The sequence below is a fragment of the Eleginops maclovinus genome, chromosome 1 (assembly GCF_036324505.1).
Source record: "Eleginops maclovinus isolate JMC-PN-2008 ecotype Puerto Natales chromosome 1, JC_Emac_rtc_rv5, whole genome shotgun sequence".
In the NCBI taxonomy this organism is placed as follows: domain Eukaryota; kingdom Metazoa; phylum Chordata; class Actinopteri; order Perciformes; family Eleginopidae; genus Eleginops; species Eleginops maclovinus.
In genome coordinates, this window is record NC_086349.1 from 26600453 (window position 1) to 26620124 (window position 19672).

Below are 19672 nucleotides of genomic sequence, written 5' to 3' on the forward strand. Positions count from 1 at the left end.
GATATTTATGCAACGCTGTGATCTGCAGAGAAAACCCTTTCACTCCTTTCACGTGACAGATCTGGGGTCGTTGTGCATAATTTTTCTCAGATGTTGTAGCTGCAGTTCATATGAGCTTACACCTCTGACCTGCCCTAGAGTGTGTGGGAAAAGTCCCATAAAGAACACAAACACATGATCTAACCGTGCACATCCTATATATCATTAACGATTTATTTGCTTTGAGCTTCAAACCGGCGCAGACCTGGTGCAAAAATACAACTTCATTTATTTATGTATTTATGGTTGCTTGGATAAATGTGCTGGTGTTGCAGTGTGCTTGTGTTGTGCAGATTTTGGAAAGGCGTTGCATGTAAATGAATGTTTTGAGTCATGATTGTTACCTGCCTACAGACTGCTGATAGCAGAATGACTTCATAGCTCAATCTCTCTTGAATAATCGCTTCTTTTCCCCACTTTTTATGCATGTTTCTCATTAAATAAAGACTAATAACACACATTTCTTCCCTGCAGAGATCAGTTTTAACGCCCGACTTTTGTTGCACGAATGAAACGTATATTTCAAAATGTGAACAAAGACCAGCAGCTTGTGAAGAGATGAATTCCCTTCTCCTGTCTGAAGAGGACAAAATGCGTGTCTTGCATTCAAACTAAACACAGGTTATTAAAAACCATCCATCGTGCACGGTGCTATGAGAACGCATGATGCTCATTACAAGACCTTTAGTTTCTGGAGACAACACTCGCTGAGCAACCAAACAAAGAACCTGCAGGCACCCTCTGTCCTCTCCAGCTCCTTTCCCCAGTGCACAGGCATTGTTTCATGTTGGGTTGAAGAGGACATATTATGTTGATTTTCAGGTTCATATTAGGGGATTTTAGCCTTTGCAGACCATTTACATGCATTCAAACCCACATCACACACTACAGGAGAGGGAAAACCCCCAAAATGGTCGTTTTGTTGATAATAAATAGATGTATGCAACATTTGGAGTCTTTTGCACGTTATTTTAACTGTCTATAAATATGAATAGATGTGGATAAAAATGAAAAACCAACCGCTCTCTTTCTCCTTTTGTAACCTCTCGTGGCAAAAGACAACTTCTTGCATTGTTTGTTTTGGATTTCAGGACTTTTTGGTTGTACTTAAGTCCAGAAACAACGACAGACACTCACTGTTGTCACTTTAAGATGCAGTTATTTTATGTGTTCTGTGTGAACTGTATGCTGTGTGTTGTTTTTCTTGCTAGTGCCGAAGACAGATTTCCATTTTATGTTTTAATATAATGGACAATAAAGTAATCTGAATATGGAAAACTGTTTGCATGTGGACTTTAAGATGATTTTATGACTCGTAAAAGAGTCAAATAACTGTATCTTCCCTAACAGGATTTACTTTCAATGTCAGTCACTCTTTTAAAAGTCCTCTCCTGGAAGAAAGTGAGATAAGGCATGTGTGTGTGTGTGTGTGTGTGTGTGTGTGTGTGTGTGTGTGTGTGTGTGTGTGTGTGTGTGTGTGTGTGTGGGGGGGGGGGGGGGGGGGTGGTTCAATTAACCACTGTGGGCCCTGAGCGCCCTTTAGACTCCTTGTGACTGCCTGCCCTGTGAGGAATGTGTTTTTAAGGCTTGCTTGAGTAGTAATGCAGGATATTATAACAACAAAAGGACAAGTTCAGCACTTTGAGAGGAAGCAAGCGCTGCAAGTCCCGATGAGAGGCACGAGAGGAGAGGGAACATGTTTAAAGAGCACCATTAAAGGTCAGTGCCAGCCAGAGAGAAGTCAAGAAAAGGAAGTTTAAAACGCTACAGATGGGCTCACAAATCTGATTAAGGAGGGTTTGAATAAAACATGACAGAGGAATCACTTCACTTACTATAAGATGCTTCGTCATAATCAACGCTGATGACCAGAGATCTGAGAAAATCCAGCTTTCAACGGTCAGGTTGAATAAAAATGACGCTTCGCAATAATATTGGAGTATGTTGTCTAAAGATCTGGTTAGGTTTCAGATAAATATGTAATTTAAATCAAGGTATTATTGCATTTCATAAGATGGCATATAAGGGCTGTTGTAGGGAAGTGAAAACGATAATTAGGATTATTTTCCAAAACGAAATGATCCGAGATTAAAGTCACAAATGAACAATCAACTCTATCTTCTTTGAGTCAGTTTTGTCTGAAGATGATTGATTGCCATTTTTAAGCCATATTTTAACACTTTTTGTTTTTTTTAAACTCAGAGATAGAGTTAGCAGAGAACAAAGTGAGCCTTTAGCTTGTAGCCCCCTTGTAGCGGTAACACTGACTATCAATGTGAAACCGCTTTACCCGGTGTATGTAAATGTTTTCATCAGAGCTTCTGTTTGTTTTGGAGAGGAGGAAACTTCTGAGGTTAGCTCAGCCTCCAATCAAATCTTAACAAGTTATCAGAGAAACAAGCTAGGCTAACGTTTGCAGCAGCCGAACAGCGGAGAGGGAGACACTCTGTACCGTCTCTTTTTAACCTCCAACTGAAACTTTATTCCCTGTTTTTATATCAGAGAAGAGGGGACGACCCTAAAAAACACCCTGAACAATCAACTCCGAAGGAAAAGAAGCTGAAGACTACAACTCCCATGATGCCACGCTGCACAACAAGCCCAAACTAAAATATTTGACTGCTGTTTTGATTTAAATGTTGTGTGTTTAAGTGCTAAAACTTGCAGAAATAATCGAGGCATTTGTTTCAGAGGCGAGGCCACTTAAACTCTGCCATCTGGGATCTGGCATTAAACAACTCCCATGGTGCCACGCTGCTCCACCACTCTAAATGAACAGATTGTCATGCTGTTTTCAATTAAACGTTGTGCGTTTCAGGGGTTAAACTTGCAGAAATCAGTGTGTGTCTGCAGGAGTTTTAAAACAGCCACAGAATCCTTCGTCCCCATGTGATGCGTTCAAGTGCAGCTCACCTGCTTCATTGTGTCCTTTGAATTGAGGGCCTCTGGCAGTGGAGTCTAGGAGAAACAGGAAGAGAGACGTTATCAACACTGAGACATTTCTGCAGATCCAAAGCCTCTGAAATAAAGCAGGTCTCTTTCTCTCGCTCCGCAGGAACTCGCCGCTCGCCGAGGATAATCTGGCACCGAATAATCAGTCAGTACCCAGTTGCACCGTGCAGATAGAAAGCATAATCATTTTCTTTCCATTTGGATGGAGGTCAACACAAATACATTATCTCGGCCTGCGATGTGTTGCCATTGTCTCCAGCTAGGTGTGTGTGGGAGTTAAGAGTGTGTGTGATGAAGTGGGTGGAAGCAGAGGAGCCTTGTTTGGGTGATAATGTTGCTTTAAACTACAGACTAGCCTTTTCACGTAAACAGAGCCATTTAAATGTTACATGCATGCAGCGGCTGCTACACATACAGAAAGTACACTCTCTTACGCTGTGCACAACATCAGCCCTCACATGCGCAAATATTACATAAAGAGTGTGGTTTAAAAGGTATTGAGTCCTTTAGAAGTTAATTAAACATACTGCTATGACATTATTTACCATTTGTGTAATGTACGGCTGCAGGATTAGGACAAAATAAGTAATTGCGACCATTTGAATTGGGATTCCTGATAGTGGAGGGATTGATTGAACAATTATACCGCATGATAGTATTGCACATATTGCAAAATCCTGCAAATATTGCACTTATACAATATTATTATCTACTGTAGGATGTAAGGTAAGTGTTTATACAAATATGCCAAGTGCTGTGAGTGTGAAGAGCAGGAATAGGCATGCTATTTTATGTTATTAATTAAAATGACATCATACAGATCAAGGGTTAAAGGGAAAGTCAAAGGAAAACAACATTATATATTTTAATACATATTAATATTTGCTGACCGACATAATTATAAACTCTGATATACAAATTAGAAAATGTTCCTTCTTTTATGGGCTTTTTAAAAACTACAACACCAGCCTTTCCTTAAATAACGTAAAGTCTTTGAATGATACATCTGCAAAGGACTTGCTATACTTTCTTGGTGTAAGGTCAATAAATAAATACTGAAACAGATGCTGAATATGTATCACAGAGAGAGCAGTTTAAATGTCTGCATGCAGTGATTGGCAGACGCTTTGATGAAGTTTCTGAAGGCACTGATTGGAGACCAGGTGTGTCGGATTTCCTGCTGCCACTCTGAGCTCTGATTGGCTGTCTGTGCACCTGCTGCTGCTCATTCAGTTCGTGGTTGGCAGAGGTTAAAGAAAGACAGTAACTGTGGTGTGGATTATCCTCCAAAACAACCAGTAAAAAGACGATACTTTCAAGGAAAAGTGGGATAAAACATCTCTGTGCACACAACCAAACCCCAGGTTTCACGGCGAGCTTCTCTAAAGTGGAAACGAGGCTAACTGCTAACTAAATATCAGACAAGACACTTTTTAGGCTACCAGTGTGTTGTCAAGTACAGAATTATACAAACTCAAGCATGTTTCTGAGGAGATACTAAATATGCATCCAAAGCATGTCGCTGTCCACCAGCCGCGAGGCAAGGCTGCCAACCAATCAAACCCATCAAACCAAACCTCTGCTACAAAACAGTAGATTTAACTTGGAGCGGCTCTGCAGGAAAAACGCTGCTTTCTGCAAGCTTTTCAAAAAAGACCATTGTCATGCATCCTTTTATATATCATTCGGCTTGCACCATGGATGTATTTTGGATAGCACCGGCCCATAAACGAGGATCTATTGATCTTTCTGAGAGGACTACACACGGAGGGAGCGCTGGAGGTATCGCAGAAATCTGAGGAGAACAGGTATGTGCACTCACGCTTTATCACCTGTTGGAAATGTGAAACAGAGCATTGTGTAACTTTTGTCTGCGTTTTGAATCTGTGCAAAGTAGTACCGCTATGCTAGGTTCTGCAGAATACTTAACATTCCCAGGTTTTATTTGTATTTCCTCTTTGTTTATCTTGTTATGATCCCTTTCTATCTCGTTCCAAAGCCAATGAGTGTCACTCATTGGCTCATACGCAAACGATCCCCTATTTTAAAGCGATTAATAACATAAAATAGGACCACATGGCTCTTTAAAGTAATAGTCTGGGTCTTGACCCTCACAGAAAGAAGTCAAACTGATTTACAGCCACATATTTCATGAAGGAATATGTACTCAAAGGGATGGGAACCTGTACATGTGCACAATGTAAAGTATGCACGGTGCATAGCTCCCATCCACACATACAGTGGCTGGGTGTATTGATCAGGAAGCCTCCCTCTGATGCTCTGTGTGATAAGTGTCTCCAGCTCTCTGCAGACACCCTCTTTATCTGCTGCTTGCAGACACACAGGTCACATGAATGGCACGGCGCCAACTGCTTTAACTGACTCATGAAAACACAACTCATTAGAGACTGTTATGGAGTTGAAAAAGATTGAAAAACACGATAAAAGTTTCACAACGACGTGCTGCTCTATATGCATGACTGAGTATAACTCAAGTGCGCTAGCAACCAAAACAACATGTCTAACCTCTGAGTACCAGACGCAGATGTTATAAGGAATATTTCATGAATGCAAGGTGTTTCATTCTACCAAATCCTCATATCTCAGCACTGAAAGAGCAACAAGGATAGGACGATGATGCCCAACACCTCCTGAAGGTGACACAAAATAGAGCTCAGTTTTTCCTGTATCAGTCAGAGATTTAGCAAATGCCTGAATACCAGTATACTGTAGTTGTTGATTTTATGGCTAAAATAAAAAGGTCCCATCTTGCTTTTTGTGGATTTCCCTCTCTTGTAGTGTGTTGTAGTGCATGTCAATGGTCTGCAGAGGCTAAAATCCCTGAAATCTCTCCCTCACACTCTTCCCCCCTGCCTGAAACACCTCCATTGGACTCCATTGTTTACTTCAGGAACATAGTGACATCACTACATAACACTCGCACTCCTATTAGCTAGCTCTCCAACACATTGTACGTGATAGGCTAAGGGGGCGGGACATCTCTAAGTGGTTGACCAATCACAACAGAGCCGGCCAGCTAACCAATCAGAGCAGACTGGGCTTTGGTTTCAGACAGAGGGTGAAAATAGGAGCTGCAGCACAGGCAGTATGAGAAACATACATACTGATATACACCTGAACATCAGCAGGAGAGGACTCTTTAAAGTAGAGACTCTACATACTGATATACACCTGAACATCAGCAGGAGAGGACTCTTTAAAGTAGAGACGCTACATACTGATATACACCTGAACATCAGCAGGAGAGGACTCTTTAAAGTAGAGACACTACATACTGATATACACCTGAACATCAGCAGGAGAGGACTCTTTAAAGTAGAGACTCTACATACTGATATACACCTGAACATCAGCAGGAGAGGACTCTTTAAAGTAGAGACTCTACATACTGATATACACCTGAACATCAGCAGGAGAGGACTCTTTAAAGTAGAGACACTACATACTGATATACACCTGAACATCAGCAGGATCTGATATACACCTGAACATCAGCAGGAGAGGACTCTTTAAAGTAGAGATCCTGTATTTCTACCACTATAGTACACACAATGTTCCCAGAGGAGAGAGGTTCACACATAGCCGATGCATTTGTCATTTTATGGCGTTTCCTAGGATGCTGTGAACTTTACTCTTTGCATAAATCTTGTTATTGGCCCGATGACATGTCTTGTGTAATTCATCATATGTAAGATAACCTGAGCACACACACCTGGGGCCGCAGCAACAAGTCAAACAGCTCACGTGACGTACAACACTATGTGCTCCGCGTTAGCCTCATCGAGGGATTAAGAAGTTGTCAAACTGGCGGTACATGGTTGTTGTGTTATTACTGAACTATAATAGGTTATAATTGGAGCCACGCCTCTTCAGCTGCGGCGATATTGTCCTGTGACAGCATGACATCCAGGCTGCAGTGTGCCCTGCTGAAAGTAAATTTAGAGACTTCCTGTGACCTGTGGACACTGTGTGCATTCTTTACAAAAGTGAACAATACACAATACACTATTTATAACCTGAGTGTATTGAGAAATAGACATCCACGCCCAGTCTGCTGAAACAATAGGCGATCTGCTCCGGTCCGAGAAAGTTTTTTCCTGGAATATAAATAAAGTTTCTGTTTTGGAGACTTGAGCAGGAGTTTACAGGATGTGAGGTTAGCTAAACACCCGTGCACATAATCACATTTCACCTGCTCTGACACACACACACACACACACACACACACACACACACACACACACACACACACACACACACACACACACACACACACACACACACACACACACACACACACACACACACACACACACACACACACGTCTCTCCTACACAGTTTCAGCACAACATGTATCCAATGCAGTTTCCTCCTATGCTGAGGGAGATCGTCCCTTTATATAAACAACTCTTTCAGGGGGTTTGAAACCGGCAGACAGTCAGTTAACGCCCATTTTTCCAACACTTTTAGATTGTTATCTCTTGAGAAGCTTTCAGTAGCTTCTAATTCAAGACTTTTACAAAAAGAAAGTGACATTTCGGAGTGTTAGTCAGTGAGAAGGTGTCTCTATGATCATTAACTGTCTTATTACTGTAGAGCTGCACCTTTTTTGATAATCGATCGATCTTCAAAGCAAACTTTCTCGCAGAAATGTCTTTAAAAGCATCTCAAGGATATCGATTTGCTGCTCTTCTCTGTTTTATATCATATTGAAGAGGCCTTATTCAGCTATTAGGGGGTTTTCCCTTTCCTGTAGTTCGTTCTATATGTTTTAGTGCATGTAAATGGTCTACAAAGGCTAAAATCCCTATGTCCTCCCCCTTAAAACGCCTCTATGGGACTCCTTTGTTTACTTCATGAACATAGTGACATCACTTTGGAACACTTGCGCTCCTATTGGCTAGCGCTCCAACACATTGTACGTGATAGGCTAAGGGGCGGGATAGCTCTAACAGGTTGACCAATCACAACAGAGCCAGGTTTTCAGCCTCTCGGTTATGAAGATTTCTAACTTTTCTCAGTTTCAAATCATATTCAAGTGAAAATACTTTGACTTTGACCAAGATAAAACATTTAAAGACATCATCTTGGACTCTGAGGAACTTAAATAAACATTGTTCACTCTTTTCTGACATTTTATACATCCAACTATCAGTGGTAGTACATTCATTAAATACTGTACGTAAGTCAAATCGGGGTTTTAGTGATTACTTATTATTGTAGGTTAGTAGTATTGTTTTGTCGTTGAAATATAACCTACTTTTACGAAGTGATGAACACATTAATGCATCAATAATTATGATAAAATATGTGGTGCTTTAATGTGGCGTTCTGCATAACGAGTACTTTTCATTTTACTACTATTTTTTTACACTGTAGTAGTACTACTTTTTCAGTTAATGTCCTGAGTACTTCTTCCACCTCTGCCACCTACTAATCGATCATGAACATAATCAATGGTTATGAAAAGAATCCCCTGATCGTCTTCCTGCACCACCTGCAGCAAACCCCCTGTCAGAGCCTCAGTTATCCCTCCGCGGTAAAGTAGAGCCGCATACCCAGCTGATGCCTCTGATCGTCGGGCTCTCCCCTGCGGATCGGTCCGGGAACACTCGGTAGTTGTGAGTCCGAAACAGATGCATCTTGTCTCAGAGCCACACTAGCGACGAACTACTTCCCCCGTCAGAATCCTCCGCAGCTCCAGACATTATTATTATTATCATCAGGGAAAAAAGTAGTTCCTCTCAGGGCTGAGTGTGCTCAGGAGTCCGCATGATGTCCCTCTGAAGCCCGCAGGACTCTGCAGCTCAGACCCGGACCTGCCTCCTCCTCACACACACAAACACTCACACAAACACACACACTGTGGTGAGGAGGAGCGCAGTCTGCAGCCATCCGTCACACACACATACACACACACACAGGCGCGCTGCCGAGATGCTTGTGCGCGCTCTAGCATGACTCCTCTGGCATCTCAGCCACTAATTAATGTGTGTGTTCGATTTAATTACCTTGACATCGATGCATGATGAGTGCAGACACAGGTGCAGACTCTGTGACGTTTGTATAAGATTCACTGATTTAGTTCACCTGCAGTAAATCCAGCAGCTACCCTGCAGTATACAAAGCATTCAAACTAGCTGCACCTTTACCAGCTCTGAGAACACTTTAATGATCAATCATTATAAAACATATCAGAGATATTATTCTGAAATGGACCAATCAGACAATGACTACTTTTACTGTCACTACTTTAAGTACATTTAGAGGAGAGTACTTTCTACTTTCACTGGAGGAACATTTAGAATACTTTCACTGTGACAGAGTATTCCTACACTCTGGTACTTCTACTTTACTCAAGTACAAGATCTGAGTACTTCTACTTTACTCAAGTACAAGACCTGAGTACTTCTACTTTACTCAAGTACAAGACCTGAGTACTTCTACTTTACTCAAGTACAAGATCTGAGTACTTCTACTTTACTCAAGTACAGGATCTGAGTACTTCTACTTTACTCAAGTACAATATCTGAGTACTTCTACTTTACTCAAGTACAAGACCTGAGTACTTCTACTTTACTCAAGTACAAGATCTGAGTACTTCTACTTTACTCAAGTACAAGATCTGAGTACTTCTACTTTACTCAAGTACAAGATCTGAGTACTTCTACTTTACTCAAGTACAAGATCTGAGTACTTCTACTTTACTCAAGTACAAGACCTGAGTACTTCTACTTTACTCAAGTACAAGACCTGAGTACTTCTACTTTACTCAAGTACAAGATCTGAGTACTTCTACTTTACTCAAGTACAAGATCTGAGTACTTCTACTTTACTCAAGTACAAGACCTGAGTACTTCTACTTTACTCAAGTACAAGACCTGAGTACTTCTACTTTACTCAAGTACAAGATCTGAGTACTTCTACTTTACTCAAGTACAAGATCTGAGTACTTCTACTTTTACTCAAGTACAAGACCTGAGTACTTCTACTTTACTCAAGTACAAGACCTGAGTACTTCTACTTTACTCAAGTACAAGATCTGAGTACTTCTACTTTACTCAAGTACAAGATCTGAGTACTTCTACTTTTACTCAAGTACAAGACCTGAGTACTTCTACTTTACTCAAGTACAAGACCTGAGTACTTCTACTTTACTCAAGTACAAGATCTGAGTACTTCTACTTTACTGAAGTACAAGAAAGAGCAACCTCAGTACAGCTGTACGTATTTCACCGGAACACACACCTGTGTACCTCATAGCACACCTCCAATATTTCACCTGTACCGTCACAACACTAACCCAAGGTTATTCAAGGAGTCCTAATGTTCCTGCAGTCTGCACACACACACACACACACGCACACACACACACACACACACACACACACACACACACACACACACACACACACACACACACACACACACACACACACACACACACACACACGCACACACGCACACACACACACACACACACTCTGCACACACACACTTATCAGGCTGTGCAGCCGTAGCGCGGCGCTCTGTGGGAACAAGGACTCTCAGATGAACTTGTTGAAGGGCAGAGAACAGCGCCAGCGTCTCATCAGGAGTGTGTTACGCTCTGTGTGAGGACAGGTGTTCTGGATTCATAAAGGCTCATAACACGACTCATAACCCAACAGGTGTTTACGTTTACCTGAATGCGTATGTAGAGTCTCTCCTGGGACATGTCTCCATGCTTTAATGTTCAGAAAGCTCTTTATGTTTCTCATACTGCCTGTGCTGCAGCACCTCCTTTCACCCTCTGTCTGAAACCAGAGCCCAGTCTGCTCGGATTTGTTAGCAGGCCGGGCTCTTTTGTGATTGGTCAACCGCTTAGAGATGTCCCGCCCCTTAGCCTATCACGTACAATGTGTTGGAGCGATAGCCAATAGGGGGGTGTGTGTGTGTGTGTGTGTGTGTGTGTGTGTGTGTGTGTGTACCCCTCCAGGTGTGCAGCGCCTCAGTGGCGAGCAGATGGACTCCATCAGGGAGATGTCTCTAACAGGATCTGTAAAAATGTAAACGTCAGATCTTTTAAGAGAAAGTGAAAATTCTGAAAAAATAATCGAACATTTTTAAAAGTCGACATTTAGAAAAAAATTCTCAAATAAAAGCAAAATTCAGGGCGTATAGATTCACACTACAGAACAGAACAGCCTTCAGAGGAGAGAGAACGCCTGACCCTTCACAACAAACACGGAGTGCTCCGCTCTGACTGACTTTGCATTCCTGATTCAGACGTGAAACAATAATCAGATTTATTTTATTTAACTGTGAGGGTCTGTCTGTCTGTCTGTCTGTCTGTCTGTCTGTCTGTCTGTCTGTCTGTCTGTCTGTCTGTCTGTCTGTCTGTCTGTCTGTCTGTCTGTCTGTCTGTCTCTCCTGTCTGTCTGTCTGTCTGTCTGTCTGTCTGTCTGTCTGTCTGTCTCTCCTGTCTGTCTGTCTCTCCTCTCTGTCTGTCTGTCTGTCTGTCTGTCTGTCTGTCTGTCTGTCTGTCTGTCTGTCTGTCTGTCTGTCTGTCTGTCTGTCTCTCCTGTCTGTCTGTCTGTCTGTCTGTCCGTCTCTCCTCTCTGTCTGTCTGTCTGTCTGTCTGTCTCTCCTCTCTGTCTGTCTGTCTGTCTGCCTGTCTGTCTGTCTGTCTCTCTGTCTCTCCTCTCTGTCTGTCTGTCTCTCCTCCCTGTCTGTCTGTCCTCCCTGTCTCCTCCGAATGCCTCAACAAAGGAATCCAGTTTTCCCTCCTCTGACCTCCTGAGGGAACGTTACCTCGATGGTTCCTCTGATAAAGATGAGCTGTTGTCTCTCTGTTAATTTCTTTAGTAGCGAAATGCTACACACACACACACACACACACACACACACACACACACACACACACACACACACACACACACACACACACAGCCTCCTGAATCTACACTGGCGTCTATCTCAGGATTTATTTAACTAACGTAAATGTTTCGTGTGACGGCTCACTGGATTGTTGATGGTCTGGTTTCCAGATATGAAAAAGATGGAGAGATTAACGCTGACCCCCTGAACTCAACATGTCACAGTGGTGTGAAGAACTTTTAGTACGCACTCAAGTATTGTGAATCAAGACGATTTTTAAAGTACTTTTATTTTATTTAGTATTTTCTGCGTCTTTATACTTTCACTACATAACTTTTTCTGTACTTTTTTCTCCGCTGCTTTTATTTTAGTTTATTTTACATTAACAGATAAAAAATGTGAATTAAAATACAAATATTTATAGAAACATACAAAGTTAAAATGTCCAATAATAAATTAAAATAAAGTTATTGTATAAACTAAAGAAGTTAAAGGATAAAATATGTATATGTAGTAGATTTCTGCAGGGAGTTTAAAGTGTGTGTGAAAGTGTCAATGCAGAACCGATGGCTTCATATGACCTGCAATAACAGAAACACCATCAGCAGAATATCAGCTACTGCTCCGAGTGTATTTGTAAAGTCTGCAGCTCCAATAATTAAACTATTAAAGGCACAGAGTGGACTTTGTTTCACCGTCTTATATTACAGGTTGAGTTTGTTGTAGTACGTCTTACACAGACTGCCTCTTCTTTCTTCTGAAAGAAATGCACGCTCCATCCAGATCCAGGTGTTTACCACAGGGATCTGGATGGAGACGGAGAAATTCATGCGACCTCAGGTCAAATGAGACGCATCTAACAATAAATAATAAGAATCTTTTTCCACTGATTCTGTTTTTAAATGGAAACCACAGAATAATCGAGTAAAAAACACGTGAATTAAATCATTTTTATTTAGTTTCCTGTGTTTTATTCAACATTTCTGAGAGTATTCATCTCCCTTCTTTCTTTCTTTTTTTAATCTGTGTGTTCGTGTGTTTCTATTTAGATCCTCCGGGAATGGGAGTGGGATTTCCTGCAACAAATCCACGCCCAAACATATCTGTTGTGCCAGGCTGGAGGTACAGACACACACACACACACACACACACACACACACACACACACACACACACACACACACACACACACACACACACACACACACACACACACACACACACACACACACACACACACACACACACACACACACACACTCCGTTTCCTTCCTCTCCCCTGTCCAGTTAGCAGTGACAGTGAAAGACATGTTTTATGGATGTCTCCATCATGTCTTCTAAAACCTACCTTTTTTTAAACTTGTGAATAACAAAAAAAAACATAAATAAATATTTGAAATATACAAAAAAAATACAGAAAACAAACATGTAAATAAATAGTTTAAATTTACTTAAACTATTTAAATAAATTAAAACATTGAACAATAAAAAGATCAATAATAAAATTAAATGCATGAATAAAACAAATAAAGAAATGAATTAAAATCTGAAATCTGCTGTTATAAATAATTATAAGTATTATTATTTTAAACATATTTCTAAACCTTATAAAAAAACTAGAGTCTGCGAACTCCGCTGCTGCACGTCACACGCTCACTGACATCTGACAGGCAACAAAATCTTACAAATAATTAGGAAATAAATGCGTTGGTTTTTCAAATAACTGCTCACAAAGTTTTGTCAAAGGGACTCAAACGTTATCCTATTTGTCTGGAAGTTTTAAGAAACTAAATTAATTAGAAAAAATATTATAAGTCAAACAATTTGTCAGTTTTTTGCATCAAAATAAACTCACCTCTGGTTGTGTTTTTCAGTCCGTGTGAGTCCACGCTTTCTGAGTGTTTGGCTCTTTTGATTCTGTTGATGTGAGTTATAGGGAGTGCTGCTTGGTTCAACTTCCTGTATCTCTCTGATTGGCCGTGAAGACAGGGCCCGGGGCAGTGTGTGTGTGTGTGTGTGTGTGTTGCACAGTGATTTAATTTGCTTTCATTTTGCTGCTGTGGGTTTCCTCTGTGACATCCTTTTCACACCGCTGCTGCAAAAAAACAGACACACTCATTTAAAGTCTAAACATAATGTGTGTTTGCTCGATTTCCTTTCAAACTAGATACATAGATACTCTATTGATCCCAAATTGGGGAATTGTTGTGCTACAGGAACAGCAGTGTGTTCAGGAAACTGTGATATATCTCAAACAGTACATTTACTCTCCTCATGAAGATCCATTATTTCCAATGTATGCTTCTTTACACAACTGCGCTTCTATTGAGATGAAACTGCTCTCCATTTCCCTGACAGCTTTGGCTCCTTTGTAGACAACATGTTGTGCATGAGAAACACAATGAACATCTAAGACATGATAATAATAATAATAATAAGGTCATCACATGTTTTATACAAATAGACCACAGAAATGTACTTTTCGCTCCTGAATGCGTCATTAATTCGAGGCTATATATTAATTTACAGCGTTGCATATCTACGTGCAGACAGTTGTAGGCGCTTCATGCTGCATACGGTTATTACATTTCCTACAAGAGGACATATTCTCCTGATGTTCAGGTTCCTATCAGTATGTAGAGTCTCTCCTGGGACATGTCTCCATGCTGTAATGTTCAGAAAGCTCTTTATGTTTCTCATACTGCCTGTGCTGCAGCTCCTCTTTTCACCCTCTGTCTGAAACCAGAGCCCAGTCTGCTCTGATTGGTTATATAGTTCAAATAGGTATTACATTTAAAGGTGTGTTGGGTGTAATATTAAGCTGTCTTTGGCTCTTTCTGCTGTAATAACGAAAATGTCCCCTCTGTGGAACGACTAAAGGTATTCTGATACTGAGGTTGCAAAACTCCAATGTTCTCTCATTGTGGCAAAACAGACGTTCACAGCCATCTATGGAGAAATTGTTTGTCTCTGTTGTCAGAAAATGGTTTGTTACAGCCACATTTTGAGGCAAGCTTTCTATGCAGTATTTCATATGCACATGATTGAGTACTTGGTGCTTCTTTTTTAATGCAGCATGTCTGTAATGTGTGTATGTAAATTGGTTTTAGTGTGTACTGTAAAGACAGTAAATGATGGTTTTCCAACCACTTTGAAAAACATCTGCACCGTACTAGTTCAAGCAACAGATGTGTTAATATATGTATGAAATATCCAATGGCTTCACTGTGAGGGGGGGACTGTCCTCTTCCTGCAGTTCCTCTTTGCTCCGCTTGGAGGCGCTGTGTTGGCAACTCGGGGATTCCCTCAGTCAAAGATGTTTTTGACTGCACAAGAGAGACATCTGACTTGGTGTCAAATCGTTAAAAACAAACCCGAGCAAATCCTATTTTCCCTCAACGCCAAACTTGTTTATGTCCGTTATCGTATAAAAATGGAGTATATGTACTTACTTACTATTATAATCCAAGAAATGTAACGCCTTTTTATATATGTTTTGAAACTGTAAATAACCACAAACCTAGAAACATTTCTGAACTGTTTTATTGTTACTTATCGGCCGGCAATTACACAGATTGATCCGTTTAATATCGGCCAATATGTTTCTAAGTCTAGCTGTAATATGTTTGTCTAAACTAAAATAAATAGATGGTCAGTGCATCAGTGAATTATAGCAACTCTTTTTAGGATTATTTGATGGTTGAAGAAAACTTCTAAATAAATTTAAAAAAACAAGCAAATGCTATATATTAACACCTCAACGACAACCGATTTTATATATCTGGTATCATATAACAATGGAGTATATGTACCAACAAGTAAAACCATATCTGTAATCCTCTTGATTATATTGCGGCAAAAAGACAAGACTATCCGCCGTGGGGGGAATCATCTTGATCAAAGCGAGTCCTCTTTGGCTGAACGTCAGATAAACACTGTTGGTTAGCTTTAGCTGCTGTTAGCTTCAAATATCAACAGTCGCAGTTTGTGTCGCACTTTACACACAAACTAACTATCTTTCCTACTAAACCATCGTGCTAACATTGCTAAGCGTCGTTTAGCTAACCTAGGAGACACTAATGTTGTTGTTATGATATTAACGTTACATAACATGGCGGTAAGCTGTTGATGCTTAAAAACAGCCTGTGGTTTTTAACTTTTCACGCCTGTTTTTAGTCATTTTATTGGCATTAGTCGTGTTTCACAATGGGAGTGAGCAGGATCTACATTAGCTTAGCTTATGCTACATTCGGGACCCTGGTTGGACTGTCGGCTTTCCTGGTCTGGAACATCGCCTACAAACAGCCGTGGACCGCAGCCATGGGAGGCCTGTCAGGTCTGTTCGCGTGTATTTCAATTCTCCTTTTAGTGCCATTTAAATGTTTCCACAGATACTGTATTCATCCCAAATTAAGACTTATTTTGTCACAGCAGCAAGGAAATACACATTCTCAATAGAAAGGACATCACTTTGTAATACACAATATAAAGAACACATTGAATACTCTTGGATTATATACATTAATATAAGTCACTGTGGTTTATGGGGTCTTAACCTGATGTATTAGAGCTTTAAAGTCAATAGTTAGGTACAGTGTGGAAAGAAGTACTCAGATCCTTGAGTACAAGTATTAAATACCAAGTATTAAGTATGTATTACTATCAAAATATACTTTAAGTACACAAAGTAAAAGTACTCATGCACAATGAAACATCTCAGTAATATAAAGTACAGAGGCGTTATCAGTTACATCATGTACTTCAAGAATCAAAAGTGAAAGTACACAGTATTTTGTCCTGTATTTATACATCTAAGAGCGTTTCAGTGTAGTCAAAGTGGAGCCAATTTAGATTGGTCCTGCATCGTCAGCATATCGTGTGTTTTCTGTACAAAATAACTAGTGTTTTATAAATCTAGTGGAGTAGAAAGTACAATATCTGCCTCTGAAACGTATTAGAGTAGCTTCAAGTAGAAATACTCGAGTGAAGTACAAATATGTAAAGAAAATGTTTTACTCTTCTCTGGTTAGTGGAATAAAAATCACATCCCGGGTGAAGAAGCCTCAATATATATATATAAGTTGAATCTAATCTAATCTAATATATCCAAATCATTAAAGTATTAAAGTAACAAGACAATTAATACATTAAAACGGTTTATTTCACAGCGATATTTAACCGTATTGTGCCAGTTTTGTTCTGATTCCTGTCAAAATGCTAGGTTTTAAGTCGCACTTGGACACGTATCCAGATTTGAAACTGTGTGTGTGTGTGTGTGTGTGTGTGTGTGTCGACAGGTGTTCTGGCGTTCTGGTGTCTCGTCACACACGTCATGTACCTGCAGGACTTCTGGCGCACGTGGCTCAAAGGCCTGAAGTTCTTCATCGCTGTGGGGGTGATCTTCTCCATGCTGGCGGTCGCCGGCTTCATCACATTCCTCACGCTCGCCATCACTCAGAAGCAAAGTAATCCTCTCTCTACTTTATAAAAACATATGGTCAGTGCAGAGGGTTTGACAATGTACTCTGCTCTGATTGGTTAGCCGGCTGGCTCTGTTGTGATTGGTCAACTGCTTATTGATGTCCCGCCCCTTAGCCTGTATGTGTGGGAGAGGAACCCCTGTAAAAAGCATACTGAAGCCTCTTTATGAACTTAAACTGTCCCACTCAGCTTCATGATTATAAGCAAGTGCTTCTTTGTGTCCCCCCAGCCCTCAGTGACCCCCGCAGCCTCTACCTGTCCTGCGTCTGGAGCTTCCTCACCCTGAAGTGGTCCTTCCTCCTCGCCCTGTACTCCTACAGATACCGGCAGGAGTTTGCAGACATCAGCATCCTCAGCGACTTCTAGTCCGGAGGATTTATATGAAAAAAGACTGCCATGGACTCAGAGAGGTTTATATTAACAGGTCGAAGAGCTTCTGGAACAAAGAGGACGGATTGAAGTCACCTGACTTTACGGAGTAGTTGCACTTGCTTAACGAGCTGAATATGTTTGTGTCGTTTCCTGTTCTCCTACTTTATAACCCACATGTTATATTCCTGTATGTAGATTAACCTCTGGAGCCGCTTCTGAGGCATGAACGTGGACCGACGAGTTTTCAGAGACAGATGTTTTCTCTGGATCTGTTTCACTCTTTAATATATGGAGGCAGATTTATCTGAATATTAAGTGCAGGGTTTTTTTCTAGAAGAACCGCCGGTCTAAATGAAGCCCCGCCCACATTCAGGTGAAAATCCTGCATCAGAGCGAAGCTGAAAGTAATACTGTCTTAAAGCTGCTGAGTCATATATCGCACCTCAAACAACAAATAGATCCAGAGCTCTGGTTCCTTTACTTCCTCTCCAGAAAAAAGGAGAGTAAAAGAAAGGATCAGAAAACTCAGTCTCAGTGTCAGCCTGCTGCCTGCCACTCGTCCCCCGCAGACCCCCCGGACATCCATCCCCTATTTATTCTCCGTAAGCTGTCTCTGCCGTCTGACCAGACATCTGACCCCATCTCCATATCTCTGGACTCAGTAAACCCTTTCTGACCCACAGAGAGATTGTTTCCTGGCATCACTGTAACATTTTACAGAGGAAATCTGCATTTTGGTTTGAGGGTGCAGAGACCCTGTTACCTGGTTTAAACTAAACCTTAATTGATTTATTCTCTTAATTAATATTAAATCCCCCCACTGTTAGACTTTTAATCCAATGGTTGAAATGAAAGTAAATGCTCTAAACTAAAACCTGAAGCCTCTCAGCTGATCGCTCTGTCGAATGTTCCTAAATTAGCTTTTTGAACACACACTTTTACCTTCATCAGTGACGCAACTAAAGAAAGCATTTTTTTAAAGCTTCAATTACCAATATGAATAGTTGCACTCGTATTCAAAGCTTTATGTTTTCCTCGGATGCGTTGCTGTGGGAGTGGTGTACTTCACCCTCTGTCCACCAGGGGGAGACTGGCTTTTTTTTGGGGTGTGTTTCTTCTGGAAAATCATGACATTCCTCTTGCAAATGAATCTGATGAATGATTGCACTTTAGTCCTGATATTGATGCCGTTGTTTTGCACAAAAAGAAATCACATGGTCACCCCTGTCCCCTCCTTCTTTTTTGTAATGTTTAGTTCTGATTGTTAAGGTAAAGCTGCTCGTATGTGTTTTAGCTCCAGCTGTTGCGTTTAAAACGTGTACATGTATTTCTGTTGATGCCGGGTTGCTTCGTGTAAATGTAAACCCATTAAAGCTGCATTTATTGTTAATTAACTACGCTGCATGAGCTGAAACGAGTCTCTTTTTTAAGCTCCGCCCTGCAGGTGTATGTGTGTCAGGTAGATCTTGATAAGTAATAAAACAAGTGTTGATTTCACACACCTGAGCCTAATGCCTGCAGACTTCCACATTAAGGTACAGTGCTCTACTTTCTGATAACAACGTGCATTCAAATGAAACCTTGTCACATCTGGGGGTCAAATCATTTGCATGTATCAGTGACCTCGTCATTAGAGGACACATCTGGCTTTTGTGCAGTTAAAGAAGATACTCGACCAAATGCACGTCAGGAATATCAGTAATTAAAGCTGAAAGTATCTTTACTGGATTCTCAACAGGAGTCTTTTTATTCTGCTCTGTCTTTATATTTTGAAGCTTTTTTGCGTAAACTCTTGCCCTCATTGAGGATGTTAAGTTATGTTCTGGTTCGATTTGTTTGTCCAGAGGGTATTAATGAGGCTGTGGTCCAAAAATAACCAACAAAAATATTCATATATTTGGGATTTATTTTAGGATAACAACTTTTTACTTTCAAATGAATCATTGT

At 40.7% G+C, this 19672-nt stretch overlaps 2 protein-coding genes across 4 annotated transcripts in view; one reads left to right on the forward strand and one right to left on the reverse strand.

Annotated features, from left to right (window-relative positions):
* rapgef3 (Rap guanine nucleotide exchange factor (GEF) 3) overlaps positions 1 to 13858 on the reverse strand; it is a 35896-nt gene extending 22038 nt beyond the window's left edge. Inside the window, exons 1-3 of one of the 3 annotated variants that reach the window (XM_063886889.1) lie at positions 13728 to 13858; positions 10984 to 11051; positions 2953 to 2997 (exon numbers count right to left, since the gene is read on the reverse strand). In XM_063886889.1, the coding sequence (XP_063742959.1) occupies positions 2953 to 2997; positions 10984 to 11028 (90 nt within the window). In that variant the 5' untranslated portion in view covers positions 11029 to 11051; positions 13728 to 13858. Of the gene's footprint in view, positions 1 to 2952; positions 2998 to 8571; positions 8936 to 10983; positions 11052 to 13727 lie in introns of those variants that run through there. The other 2 variants (XM_063886897.1, XM_063886880.1) reach the window with 2 other exon arrangements.
* Positions 13859 to 15787: 1929 nt separating this feature from the next.
* On the forward strand, positions 15788 to 19119 carry slc48a1a (solute carrier family 48 member 1a). The gene is made up of 3 exons (XM_063890670.1): positions 15788 to 16208; positions 17170 to 17337; positions 17583 to 19119. Exons 1-3 carry the CDS (start codon positions 16079 to 16081, stop codon positions 17717 to 17719), a joined length of 435 nt encoding a protein of 144 aa, XP_063746740.1. The 5' UTR covers positions 15788 to 16078; the 3' UTR covers positions 17720 to 19119.
* The last annotated feature ends 553 nt before the right edge of the window (positions 19120 to 19672 follow it).